We start from the raw sequence: 14,547 nt of genomic DNA, 5'->3' as shown, positions 1-14,547 counted from the left end.
CTTAAACCAATAGCTTTTCGGTTATTCGGGGTAGCAATGCATTGACCTATGAGATTGGGCTATATCAGTAAATGGCGTGTGTTTTGGACCGGGTAGGCGGGATTTCCTCTTTTTATTTTCCTTCTCATCCGTTTCTGAAGGGCACCCGTTCATACAGTGGGATCGAGTTTGAAAGGTAAGCAATTGCAGCTCGACATTGAACTGGTAACGTGAGATTGTGGCATAGTGGTAAAGTATTTATGCTCAATTGTTTGTACACCAATAATTCCAGCTCAGGTATTGCAGCTGTTCTGACGGCTCGAGATTTTACTACGGATACTAGCCTTGACTAGCAGCTTGCTAGCTAAAAGTAGAAGCGAGCTCAGCTTGACAGCTAACCATAACCTTGCTATCACCAATTTAGCCAACTTTCTTTCATAGCAATGCTAGTACTTTTGACAAAATTCTAGCTTTGGCGAACTGTATATTTGCCATCTACAGTTTGTTGCAAAATAACTCGAACTGACTTGCTATCTTATCTTGCTAACTATTAGCACATAGAACAATTAGCCGTAGAGGAGCGTGATTAAGATTAAGGGCCAGTGCCCGGTTGCATAAAACATCTTAAATTTTTCCTTTCGCTCTGACACGTAAGGGTTGATTTCCCTTTTGCTAAGATTTGCTAAGACTTTTGCCCCACTCTTCAGGCGTACACATGACTCTTTCTGCCCAAGAAGCATGCATTCATGTATCTAACTGGCGCACGGGCCTAGAACCGCATTATGTGTGTGATCTAGGCGAGTCACCATACGATGCGCTTATGTCCTTAATGCATATATATATATTTAATGGTGGATCCCGCAAATATAGGGCGGGCACATTATAAACGTGGCTGATTATCTATTCCGTTGAATTTACTGAAGTTCACTCAATTAACGAGGGTCGAATTGTGCGTGAAATGTCTCCGCCTCTATAGAGCAGGCGTAAAGCGAGGCACAAGACCGAAACGCAGATCTAGGCTTCCAAGATGCAATAATCTTTGCAACAAGTATCGCGCTATTTCAACCCCTAGAGCAAGAAATCAAGACCGCATTTTGCGCTGCGAGCTTCGTGTACGCAAATCTGGCCCTTTGTTCGTAATATAAGAAATAGGTCAGCTAGCTAGGCCCTTTCTCAGAACTAGTTGCATAAGATTAGTTCATCTGTCGCTGAAAGGTGTGCTTTCGCTTACTATAAACACAATCAATCTGACGTAGTCCTAGCTCATAATTACTTGCCAAACTAGCTAGGCTGTGTAGCTATGATTTATCTATTGTGTACATGTACATTTTTTGATTGTCCGCTTTGCTGTATATTACACATGAGTTGCTGGCGTACTGTTATTCGTAGTATTATGATTTCAAAAAATGTTTTTATTATAGGACCAGATAAAGCATGGCAGGACACGACGCAGGTCAGCACCAGTTCACTGGTATTGCAAAGTACTTCAATGCGTACTCCATTACAGGAAGAAGGAATGTAAGTCCCTTTCAGAATTACATTTTCAATGGTAATGGTAATGTTAATTGCATGACAGTTATATTGTTTTGCATTTTGCAAACCTCTGCATTTTCTCTAAGGGAAATTAACATATCTGTTGTGTCCTCATCCCCTCCCCAGTGTGTGTTGGCTACGTATGCAACGCTTGCTGGGATTTTCCTGATATTTAAACTGAAACCCAAGAAGCAGAAGGCAATTACATCTAGTAGTTAATTTTGTGGTGAGTATTGGTTTAATGTTGATGCATGTGCAGCAATGTGGTGCTTGGGTAGAATCCAGATTTTAATTTTCCATTCAGTTCATTGAGAGATGCTTGTTTAGATGTGTATTGGCCTAGAATTTTAAGGGTGATTCATACACTTCTGGAATGGTTGTAACTTAAACTCACCATGTTCCGAACAGCGTAACTTTCATGACCAATAACTAAAATTACTTTCAGATCAGCTTTGGTTCGTATAATTCCTTCCATTTTCATAACTAGGTTCAAGTCACATTTCAGCATACAGGGACATGGTTATAGTGCTCCACTGTGACATTGTGGTAGGAAAGCTGTTGCTAGCCGGTGTTTGTTCCATTGTGAGCTAACGGTTTTCCGAACACAGGGGCATTTTGCAGTCGTTTGTCGTTTTCTCTATAAATATTGGTCCAATTCGCATCAAAGTGTTTTGTGTCTGAGATGGTCAATAAGCAACTACAATCATAAACCGCATTCCTCAGGATAAAAACTACCATTCACTTCTGGTGAAAGTGGCCACTCTGAACACAGCAAATTTATGTTGGCGAAGACTAGTTAAAGGTACAGTAGGTAATTTCGGACTTCGGTCAAGAGAGAAATTGCGGCAACAAACACGCTCAAACCACAACACTTTATCCCACCCCTTCTCTGTGGACACTGACATTGAAACGCCATTGGTTGTAGCAACTGGAACCAATTTTCAACCAATTGGCTTCAATTATTGTACAGTGCCGGCCCATCAACTGCATATTTTGAAACTCATATTTAAGGACTATAAACACAGGCACAGTGAGTCATGTCAGTGAGCCTTTTTCAATGATGGAAAGGGATTTACAAATATTTTGTAAGTTGTATCTTACCTATTGCACCCTTTAATACCAGAGATAATATGTGTTCTGTATCCGGTATTAGCAACCCCAGTCTTCAAGGGCTGAGAACTGCTGGTTTTCTACCCTCCCTTTCCCTGGGAGTCAGGTGTTCATACAGTCTGGCCAAGCGGTAGTATTAATTACCTGGGAGAAAATAAAACCATGGCTGGATTTGAATTTGATGGCCAGGGTTGATAATCCCTGTTCTATATGCTGTGGCTGATGCGGTCCTTGATACCCAGTCAAAAACTATTTTGTCTTAATTTTTTTCCCTCCACTGATTGAGTCACTTTTTCCAGAGGGATTCCTGTCTGCGCTGTGCTGTATAGAAGTGGTACCCAGCCGGAATTCTTTATGAAGATGGCAACCTTTCAACTCAAGTTGGGTCATAAAATAAACATACATAGATGTACAATGATGCATAGAAAACATGTTTTTATTTACACTATGTAATTGTATAAAAGACTATACATATGTGGGCATAATTGAGGAAACTGATCCTGGCAGTGACTGTATAACAATAAAATAAAAAAATCTTTTTCATTTAAAGTGCCACTCGATGCATAGGACCACAGCCAATTGTCAACTAGACAGAACAGCTAGCTGGATTCGGTAAGCAATGGCATCTGAATGACAAGGGTCTCATCTGTTCAAATTGACAAACATTTAGTTTTTGCACATTTAGCCCCCAACAACCTTTGTTTAAACATTTCCTTATTTTTCACTACTGGGGCAAGTCTCATCTCAACAACAGAGGTAATCCAACAATAAAGATAATACATGCCATCTAACAAGCAAACTGCAGTCTACATCATTTTGAATTCTGCGTTTAGGATGACGAACGTACAATGCACGTACTCTGGAACAAGGAAATCTTGTTTAAAACGAATGCTGCTAAGGGTTGTACGCTCCTGCTGCCAAGAGCAGATTTCTGCGTGTGAAGTGCAGGTGGATGACGGGCGTGGATTTGGTCATGTACGCTCCCAGGAGCAGCTCCTGCGAGTTCTCGGGCAGGTGGATGTGGCCTGTGGCTGCGGTGAAGTCATCCGTCTCGATGTCATCGAACGCTTTCACCGAGTCCCACAGCCGCACCGTGTTATCCATGGAAGCTGCAGGCAAAGGAGGCGGTGTTAGCATTAGCAACAGTAAAGAAATGGGTAACTCTGACCCAATGAACAATGTACTATTCCATTCCTGGAGGACCAGTTGGTATGCTGGTCTTCAGACCAGCTCTGGTTTAATTTTATAAACGGCCGATTACACCAATGCTGGTTTGGCTCGGATATCAGACCACAGTGCAGCCTGTAGCTATACCTCAGTTTTATCAATGTCTGATCAGATAAATGATTGAGATGGTTTTCGTGTCAGCTTCTACTCTGAACCAACCCGATCCAATTGTACATTTCTAGTCCAAAATGATGAATAACTCCACGGCAGTTACGCCAAAGGAAGGCACCAAGAGTCAGACCTGAGGCCAGGATTTCTCCATCTCTGCTGAACTTCAGGGCGTAGACCGTGTCCGTGTGGCCCTTCAGCTCTCCGATCATCAAGCCGTGACCGATGTCCCACAGCAGCACCCTGCCGTCTGTGGCTCCGGACGCCAGGAACTTCCCGTTCGGCGAGAAGGCCAGGGAATGAATTGGCCCCTAGAAATAAAACCATTTGTGACGTTACCATGGAGACGCAATGTGAGACTGCTACCATGGCGACCGCTTCTTCTGCAGCTCCCCTCCACCCCAGAGCTAGTCGCAGACGTACCTTGTGCCCTGTGAAGATTCGGACGCAGTTCCCGTTCAAGATGTCCCACATCCTAATGGTGCGGTCTGCCGATCCGGTGGCCACATAATTGGAGTTGGGGTGGAAGCGGGTGCAGGTGATGTCAGCGAGGTGGCCCGCAAACATGCGCAGCGGCTGATAGTGATCTGTTGCCCAAAGCCTTACAGGGAACATAACACGCCATGGTCACTTCTTCAGAAGTCTGTTCCTGGAGATCTACAGTCCTGTAGGTTCTAACCCTAATTTACATACTTGATTCTACTAATCTGCAGCTCAATGAGATCTCTAGCTGCTGAATGAAAACCTAGAGCAGGGATGCACAATGCCGGTCTTTGAGGGCCGGTCTGCGTACTGGTTTTTGTTCCAACCAATTGGCTTATTTTTAAATTAGCTGAAAGCTCTATAAAATTACCCTGATTCAAGCCTGTACTTGAGCACAGTAATGTTACTAGGATACACTTACACTCCTACATGTCAGATAAGATATGATTGAATAATTAGGACCAGAAGTTGGCACAAAATCCTGAAACGGATCGGCCCTCGGATGTGCACCCGACCTAGTGGATGGTAGATTTCCCGGATCTGGATTGGTCGGGTTTAGATGATAATAATCTGGAGGAATGGCTATATCAATCTATTCTTTGATTTTGAGTCTGAGTCATACTGCATTCTTACCGAGCGACTCTGTCGTGACCCCCAGATATGAAATAGTATCCATATGGAGAAAACTGAGTGTCCCACACTGGGTAATTGTGGCCTTTGTACCCAACCAGACACGTGAAGGTCTGCAGACTCCACAGTCTGACAGTGCCGTCCTCCGAGCATGACAGCAGGTAGTTCCTGAAAAACAACAAGGGAGAACAGCTTTAGAATTCATTGGTTTCCACAGCACCAGGCGCCTACTTACAGTTTGGTCCGTATACTACGGCTCACTGTTTTACAGTACGGTGCATCTACATGATGAATGTGAATGTAAAACAATGAGGCAAAATGGTAAATTGACTGCATTTATATAGTGCATTCATCCACAGCGCTTTACAATTTATGCTTCTCATTCACCCATTCACACACACACACGCGCACACACACACCTCAACCAATGGCAATAGGCTGCCATGCGAGGTACCAATTAGCTTGTCAGGAGCAATTGGGGGTTAGGTGTCTGGCTCAAGGACACTTCAACTCACCCAGGATGGGGGACCAAACCTTCGACCTTCTGACCGCCAGACAACCACCCTTGCCCCTTACCTCCTGAGCTTGTGATAATTGGGCCAATCACAGCTACGGAATGTAAGTGACCGATGCCTCACCTGTCGGGGCTGAAGCTTATGCCGTACACAGGACCGCTGTGTCCATACAAGATCTTGGACTCGCTAGCTGTCTTTTCATCCATTATCCTCTCCAGCACATCGTCCGACTCTTTATCTATCAGACTCAGATCTGAAACAGAGGCAACGCCCGTTACAACCTGGCTGAAATCATGGCCATGACATCATGACCATGACCAAGCCATGACAAATGAATTGCCTCATCTGCATTCAAGGAAATCAGCATAGGAAAAGTTACGGAATAGTTGAGCAAAGCTATGTTTCAAAACACCACTACATTATCCTCAGACAAAAAAATATTGAATCAGCTCATCTCTAACTTGCCAATTTCAATGGTACACCTTCTAAAATATTACCATTTTCAGTCAAGATGTACCCATCATAACAAATCATGTAACTATTATGGACCAGAAGACTGATAAGGACCACCCTAAGCATTGCTTACCAGCTGCCGATTTGACTCCGCGTAGCTTCTTGGGCGTTACACTCCACACGCGTACTGTGGAGTCCGCAAAACCTCCTGCAATCAGACTGGAGTCGTCGGTGAAGTCCACGGCTGTCAAACCCTGAAACCAGGAGATGATACCAGCTCACATCCTCCACTAAAACACCCAGCACGGGACAGTTTTGCTGTATTGCTGGTCAACACACATCAGTGTTCAAATACTCCGAAAATGTTGCGCTCTGGCCAGTGTTAACTGTATACAGTACTTATTCGGCAAATCTCTGGTTAGTTAATGGAGAGGAAGTGATGAGGACCTCTCTCTCACCTGGTATGCGTTGAGGAAGGAGTAGAAGCAGATGGACGGCAGCGTCTCAGGACCCAAACGAATCCTTTTTGTGGCCTCCTTCATGTTCATAATTTTGTCTAGCTTGTCGGAGTCCTTCAGCTCTGGGAGAGGGATTCTACAAGACACATTAATACTCTGTTTACCTTCTAAACATCTCATCACACTGCTTGGGCAATGTACTTGCATTCAGTGGTCCAGCGTGAACAGCTGGTTATGTTCGGTCTCTAAATGTAATCAACATTTTCCTTAATTAGAAACGTGTGCATGTACGGGCTCCACAGGTACCTGTTCGGCTGGGGGGCGTTTGGGTCCTGTTTTTTGCTCTTTGAGCCCATGCTGTCCTTCTTAGGTTTCTTCTTCTTGGGCTTGCCTTCTTCATTTTCTGCCTCCTCGTCCTCATCGTCAAGGGGCACCTCGATCTCAGGCTCCTTCAGCAGCCCGTAGAACACCTGTCGCCATGATTCCCACCGTCAGCACACAGTGCAGACAAAATACAGTCAGCAGTCCAAAGACATATCAGCTGCAGCATTTACATGCCTATCAGTCAACACTGCCATAGAGTTTAGGTCAAGGGGGTATTTCGCCAAGCAGGATTACAGAGTGACCTGGATGATTGCTCTGGGTGAAAAAACCAAAACAGCTCTTTTTTACTTTAGCCCATGTTCTTTCTCTGGGAGGGTTCTGGGCTTTCTACTCAGTGCAGTTATCCAGCTAACTCAGTAATCCTGCTTTGTGAAACAAGCCCCAAGTCTTCATTCAGAAACTACAGGGAACACAGTGTCTAAGCAACAAGGGCAGCACAGAGTCATTTTTTAGACATGCACGCGCCCTCTGTGAAAGGAGAGAAAGCCAGAGGACCTTTGCCTTGTTGGCCTCGCGCTTCGCCTCCCCCGCCAGACTTCCCGACATGCTGTCGATCTGGCTCTTGCTCCGCGGCATGCCATCGAAGATGTCGATGTAGAGGTGCTCCTGGATGATGTTCCAGATCTGGTTGTTCTGCCGCTCCTGCAGGTGCCTCTTCAGCAGCTGGTAGGAGTCCCGGGAGATGCGGAGCACGAACTTGCTGGTGCGGAAGTCCAGCAGCGTCTCGTTCCCCTTCATGTGCTCCTTTTTGCTCAGCCCCGACAGCACGCGCAAATCGTCCTGGTAGTAACACTCCTGGTCTCCGCTGAATCTTTAAGGAGAAAGAGGCACGGTGAATACAGTGTAGATGTTCCCCTGACTGAAACTCAACAACCAAATCTGGGTAAGATTGTGAAAACTGTAACAGCAGCTGACAAACTTACTTATCGAAAAATGCTTTCGCTTCGTTTTCGTGGTTGTTGTACACGAGCTCCAAATACATATGCACAAAGAGAGGGTAGAACACTTGGGAGAGTTCGGCTCGGTGACAGTCCAACACCGACTCAATGAAGTTCTTCAGCCCATTATAATAAACCGGGTAAAGAACCGGGTCCCCCTGCTGGCTGTACGCCGATAGGACGACGTTTACGTCGGGTTGGTCCTCTCCACCTACGGACGTACATCACACTGTAAACACCAACACACACGCACGCGTGTCTGTCTGACAAAGAATATAAACAGCTAGCTAACACTAACACTGTACATGCAGCGTACGCCACTGCCTTCTTGCAAGACACAGTTCAGTTAGTCCAATACAAAGCTTAAACGTGCATCATTGCGGCCTTGCAAACTGAGTTTCCCATTGAAAAAAGTTCCCAGCATACCGTTAGCCAATTCGTTTGAACTAGCTCGCGATATTCAAAAATAGCATAACCCTCCATATACTTTGTCCACATTAACAGTACTAATGGTAGCTAGGACTGAAGTGTCTGAATTTAATAGCACGCTAACAAGCTAGCTACCTTACCTTTCGCTGGCGCCGGAGTTGCAATGATTGAAGGGGCGGTGGTGGCCACTGACACGCGGTTGAAAAGAGAGGATGTTGCATCCCTACCCTCAACACCTGCATTCCCACCACTACCTGATCCTGTTCCCGTTGCTTCCGAACCCTGGGAGTCGTCTATATCTTCCAAAATGCCAGCTTCACGGCGCAGAATATCGACAGATTCGATCAACTTGTTCCTCTTCAGAAACTGCAATACAGCAATCAAGGTCTGCTGTTCATCGGACCCCGTGTTCGTTTTCGGGGTTCCGACCGATGATGCGACCGGAGACGTGGAAAGAACACCGCCAACCGAGGCAGCGTGATTTCCTGCTGCATCGTTCAACGGTTCTGTTTTCATTTCTTTTTCATTCTCCGGTTCGATCGACCCATCTTGCACCGCCGCCATTTCCCAAACGCGACTCACAGCTAGCTAGGTAAGGGTCCAGGAACCGCGTTGAAGCTCGCGTAACTATTGGTATATCAGAGATGTCCCTGTGTTTTCATTGGTCATTACTGTGATATAGGCGGGACATGGAACACAGTGTTGTCATACGGGAGTCTGAAGCAAATTCAGAATACTTTTCAAAACAAGGCGAAACGTTTTAGCCCCAGTTTTGAAAGGTGACGTTTTTGGTTATTTATTCACCAGCGGTATTTCGGGAATAAAAGATGGCAATATTTTGAATAACTTGATTGAGACGACCCAGACAATTGCACAATTGCAGGTCACAAAGGAAGATCTGTCCGTTCTTCACAATGTCCTCCAAGCTCTGATCTGATTGGTCTAGATTGCTGACTTCCTCTTGGCTGGTGTACCTCTCAAAACTGTCCGGTCCTTGAAAATTGTTGCTTGCTTGCACTTTTATAAAGTCCGATGTTAGAAATGTATGTAACCTCAATGTTTAACCTCTATTTAACCTTCTAGCCAAAAACATGTGGAAGGGTTCAGGCTAGCATGCGTCTTGTCATTTTTAATGTCCACTGAAGGTGGGAAATTGAGAGATTTTGAGTGTGCAAATTTATGTTGCAAATTTCCAAACAATAATTCCGTCCTTATATGGACCATTCATTTGCTTTATCTGGATATGTTGATGGTGCAGGTGCATTGTAATTGTGGCATATGATCCTGCGATCTTTTCTGTTTCTGTTTACATGCGCCATGACATTTGATTTAAGCACAAATACCATTTCCGTCCGCTATATTTTGTGCTTTGTATCTTTGTGTGTATTTCATCTGAAGGTAGCAAATATCTATTGTGAAGACGAGATGGCGTGGAATTGACGCTTTTCCACGTTTCACCAGTAGGTGGCGCTTTTGTCACGTGAAATGTATGTATTTATTCATTTTGCTTTTTCACATTTCCATCACAGATGAGCCAGGGCAGTATCTGTCTCAGTATTTTATTTTGTTCCAGATTTTATCATGGAGTGAGTATCACAGTGTGTTTTTACTCCATTTTAATTTACTGAATTATACTTATCACTTCTGTAAAGTGTCATTTTAACAAATAAATTAATCCATGATTGAATTTATTTGCAGTTTAGTACAGAGGTTAAGTTCATTTTGCTTTGGCTTTTTCTCGGCAAGAGAGAAAAGTTTCATTGTTCTATTTGATGTGATTTTGCAGCTTTCATTTGATTTTTCTTCTGGCAAGGTGAGCAGTCTGATCGTGTCGGTCATTTCTAAATGTACGGTTCAATTTGTTTCCTTTATGTAATGTTACATTATCTTGTTCTTTTCAGTAGTGTTGGTAGTTTTATGGGGGGAAATAAATAGTATGCTGTGGACAGGTTGGGAAATAGAGATTATCATAAAATTTCATTTTCTGATATGCTTTTTTTTTTGCACAGCTGTGTCTAAAGATAAATTGAAGACATACCAAATCTCTCAACTTAAAGGATAAGTAATTTGGCTGAAATCACATAAAACAACACATTTGAATCCAAAAGATGTATCGAAAACCACAACAATATTGTGTCACTCGTTCATTTTTAACTTTGTTCAAATTAATCCTATTTTATAGTAACCTTATTTTTCATTAGGCTTGCTGTGGTCTTTGTACCTATAATGTTGGTGTAAAATGTGGCATAAGCGCTGCAGTATTGCAGTGTCGTAAGTAAGACGTCGCATTTTCCAAATCTGGGTGTGTTCGAGTCAGGGTGGGGTTTGCAGTGTGTTGCGTTTCTGTATACCTTTTGCCTATTATTGGTTGGGAAGGGTTTGAAGCTTGGGCCATGCTGGTGGGCGTGGCAGCAGTTATTAAAATAAATAAATAAATAATCCATTGTTTCACACGGAACTGCTGTCCTGATTTGTTTGTATAACAATTCCAGGATTTTCCCAAACTTCACTTTCACGTGTAGTATTTTGTCATGCACGCTGTCCGCTGTCCGCTGTCCGTGACAAAGGGCCGAGAATCTTTGATTGAAGATCGATTGCTCTGCGCAACACCCGGACTGATTCCAATTATAGATGTGCGTTTGCTTGCAGCTTGCTGTGTTAATTAATGGATGCTTTGCCACCTGCTTCCTCTTGTTTTAACACTTAAACATGAGGCGCCGTTTAGCATTCGGCGGAGGAGCAGACAAAAGCGCCACACCTCTCCCCTGTCAGCGGCTTTTCATCAGACCTTCTGAGACTGAATAACAACAAAGGACCACTGATGTATTCACAGCACTTACTGTATTCAGCTGGAAAACTATGAAAGCACTATTTCCATGTGTGGTCAGTGTAGCAAAGCAATCATTTTGCACGGATGAACCTAATTGCTCAAACATGAGAAATTACTTGGGATTGTCAAAAAGCTTTTTACAGTGTATATAGCTTGCACATTCCCTGACTGTTGGTATCCTTTTTGCGATCCATGTTCAGTGTCGGCATTTTAAGTGTCAATCAACATTTAATTCATGGAGAAACATTTCCACGTAGGATTTTATTATTGTTTCTGAAGGAAAATCAAAGAAACGTGTGTGTCGTTCAAATTCCTTTAGGTACTCGTTCCATGTAGATGACGAAATCACTGGCAGCTTCAAGGTAACCCGTTTTAATATTCAGAGGACAATATTTCATGCAATTGCAATCGGAGGCCACACTTGCGCTGCCGTGGGACCCTCGCAGATGAATATTTAAACAGCGATTGCTGCAGTGCTGTTGATTTACCGTTGTGTGCGACGCCCGAACGCAGGAGGGAAATGTTCTGTAAACGCGGGCATCGCACGCCCGCGCTGCGCCTGTTTGCGAGGGCGGTGAGTCTCTGTGGCACGCAGGCTGTAGAACAGGCGCTGCTTCCACCCTCTGAGCATTGGGTCCCCCGATGTGAAACCTGGGCGTGGTGCAAAACAGCGGCGACGAGCATCTGTATCAGGGAAACCACCGTTTCCTTCACCGTTAGCGCTTAATCGCACAGAGGTTTATAGCTCCATAAAAACCTATGTGGTTGCAGTAAACATAAGAAGATGGCTTTCAGAGACAACGTTCTCTTTGATATTTATAGCAAATAGGTGGATTTTATCTGATCGCAATGAGTGTTTTAATCTTGTAAATTTAATGAACTGCTTCTGTTTTATGTACTGGTTATTTTTCCCAAACATTCCCACAAAAAAACCCCAAAAAAAACAACAACGTGTATAGCTGTTAAACGGTAGCCTATAGTGATTATGTCCCTATATGTATCTATGTATTTATTCCGTTACTAGATATTCCAGTGTAGCTTTTTCCACATAATACATTTAAACATTTCCTTAGTATTCCAGCAAGTACGGTAACCTATTATTGTACAATCAAAGAATGTTTATTTCAGACATTTGTGTGATAAAATATTTTCTTAAAAGCAGCAGTTTGCTGGCTCAGTATTAAGGGTGTGCTCTATTTTCAATGTGGCTGGTGATGTGATGGAGCTGGGGAGGGCCAGGAAAGTGTCTGGGGGCTCCAGGGTGAGGCTGTCCCAGCACCATTGTACTCTTATAATCTGAACCGGGAGCAGAAACTCAGAGGGAGGTGTTGGGTGGAGCTGACAAAACGCTTCATCTGTCAGTCAAGTCTGCAGTCCTCCAGACTAGACAGCCAAGGAGAGCATTTATCAGTTCAGCTGTCAGCTCTGGTCCAAACATACCCATGACATCAATGCCAATTTACAGCACCAGTGGTTTGGACATGTTTAAAATAATGAATATTAAGAATGTAATTTTCTGGATGGGGTCAAGTTAATCTAATAAAAGTAGTTCATGTTTTGTAGAAAAATATGGACATTTATAATTTAACTTTGAAAAAAAAAATTGTAATTATAATTCTTTTTTAATGTATGTCTATGTGTTAAACTGTAATGTCTTTGTGCTACAAGGCATTGCTGTAAAGGCTCAGAAAGACTGATCACCGCAGGTACAGTAAATACAGGTCCCTCCCCCCCCTCCGTCAGGCCCTTATACTGGCAGGCTGGCTCGTAGCACAAAGGAGAATAAATCACAGCCTGTCTGTGATGCGGAGTGGTGATCGCCGTGTCGCCCTGGACCTGCCCACCGCATCCAGCGTCTGATTGGTGCGTTTCTCCCTCCCTGCTGCACGAGGAGTCTGGCGCACGTGTCAGGGGGGTGGGGAGGCTGGCTCGGCCACGTGGCGCTCTTCATCGTGAGGAGGAGGAGGAGGAGGAGGGGGATGAGGTGTGTCCCCGCTCAGGGGAGGGGTCTCTGTGATGTAATCACTCCGTGGACGTCAAAAGTCCCGCCTTCCCCTTAGCCATAAATGCCTAACTATCTCCCTCATTAAAAAATAAAAACAATCGTCAGATCCCATCTAGGTTTTGTATAACAGCGTGTTTAGATTCCTTTAAGGTCCACGGGAGAGCTTATTTGTGTAATGAGGCAACAGAACATGAACAGTCTTAAGTAGCACTTAATTGAGTCTGATCGGAGTATTTCATGGCCTTCTCATTAAGGAATTAACCTCTTAATATCTTAAGTGGTAGATGATAAGAACCAAAAGAGCCATTTTTAAGCTAATATCTTTTTCCCCTCAAGCCTTAGACTCTAAGATACCAATGTGAATAGCAGTTTATTGACTTTTGGTTTATCTTAAATTAAGTGTTTTATTCCCATTCCTGTTGTTTCTCATTCCTCTATGACTGTGCTCACACATTTAATTAATATCACTTCAAGTATTTGCTATGACATGTCAGAGAGAGAGAGAGAGAGAGAGAGAAAGATAGAGTTATTGACAGACACATAGGCTCTGGGGGCTGCCAGATCAGGTTGGCTGCACTTTATAGCAAAGCTAGCAAGGAATGCAGTGCTCATAGCTATTTAGTGAAATGAGCTTTTGGTCGCCAATCACTTAAAGGCAACGTATAGGCCTACACAAAATAAGAATCTAAAATTAAAGAATGGAGCTTCTTTGTTCTTTGGTGTGAGGATCCCTCCAGTTCATTTAAATCTCTAGTTAGTTCATTTCCAGTGGTGCATGCCAAAGAGGCTGAGCTTATTAATGGGCTGTTGATGTGGCATGTTGGTATCTGCTGGAAAGTATTCCGACAATCTGTGCTATCTGCATAGCAGATGAGCTGGTGTCTCGGTGATGGATATTTTTATGCACTGCCCTGATTATCCACCATAGCACCACACCTGCCATCTATTCCCAGTGGACTTTATATAGGAGCACGCAGAATCCAGAGCCTCTCTGTCTGTCTCTCCTGGGTCTTCGTGCTTTCTGAAGAATCCCAAAATGCAGCATTTCTGCCAATCGATCCTGGGGCTGAAAACAAATTAAGTCCAATCTTTAGTTGTTTTGTTTTCCCCACAGAAACAAAATGGCTGCCAAGTGAGGTTTCGCTTCGACGCAAACCTCCCCTTTCCTTTGAAATCCTTTTCAGTTGAGAGTGCAGTAAATGGTGAGAGTGGGTCTCGGTCCTCCTGCTGTGTTCCAGAAGCTCAATATTTCATGAGCTGTGACTCAGATGAAGGAGAAAGCACCCAGAGGAGAGGTGGGGCACGAGGCTCAGAGACTCTGCTCTCTCCCCCCCCCCGGGAATACCCACAACAAACATTATCCATGATGCTGAAATAATTTCTCTGCCATTGATTACACTCGCAACACAACAAAGAGACGTCTGCTGAACACTGTCTCTGAAGGCTCCCCTGTCTGATGTAATAT

At 44.0% G+C, this 14,547-nt stretch overlaps 2 protein-coding genes across 3 annotated transcripts; one reads left to right on the top strand and one right to left on the bottom strand.

Moving 5' to 3' along the window:
• Positions 1-97: 97 nt before the first annotated feature.
• Positions 98-3,171, top strand: atp5md (ATP synthase membrane subunit k). Of its 2 annotated transcripts, none has more exons than XM_061230363.1 (4): positions 98-175; positions 1,401-1,497; positions 1,639-1,738; positions 2,922-3,171. In XM_061230363.1, exons 2-3 carry the CDS (start codon positions 1,414-1,416, stop codon positions 1,729-1,731), a joined length of 177 nt encoding a protein of 58 aa, XP_061086347.1. In that variant the 5' UTR covers positions 98-175; positions 1,401-1,413; the 3' UTR covers positions 1,732-1,738; positions 2,922-3,171. The 2 variants fall into 2 exon arrangements, with proteins under 2 accessions (XP_061086347.1, XP_061086348.1); XM_061230364.1 differs by lacking the exon at positions 98-175 and adding an exon at positions 189-228.
• On the bottom strand, positions 2,921-9,194 carry taf5 (TAF5 RNA polymerase II, TATA box binding protein (TBP)-associated factor). Its single transcript, XM_061230360.1, has 11 exons — positions 8,388-9,194; positions 7,804-8,029; positions 7,376-7,691; positions 6,803-6,966; positions 6,497-6,632; positions 6,172-6,292; positions 5,709-5,838; positions 5,074-5,238; positions 4,381-4,558; positions 4,091-4,268; positions 2,921-3,731 (listed from the first exon to the last, which is right to left on the bottom strand). The coding sequence occupies exons 1-11, from the start codon at positions 8,809-8,811 to the stop codon at positions 3,517-3,519; spliced, it is 2,253 nt and encodes a 750-aa protein (XP_061086344.1). The 5' UTR covers positions 8,812-9,194; the 3' UTR covers positions 2,921-3,516.
• Positions 9,195-14,547: the final 5,353 nt, after the last annotated feature.

Source organism: Conger conger, chromosome 2, assembly GCF_963514075.1.
Source record: "Conger conger chromosome 2, fConCon1.1, whole genome shotgun sequence".
Lineage (NCBI taxonomy): Eukaryota > Metazoa > Chordata > Actinopteri > Anguilliformes > Congridae > Conger > Conger conger.
The sequence above is the reverse complement of the archived record's forward strand: the minus strand, read 5'-3'. Positions and strand labels throughout refer to the sequence as shown.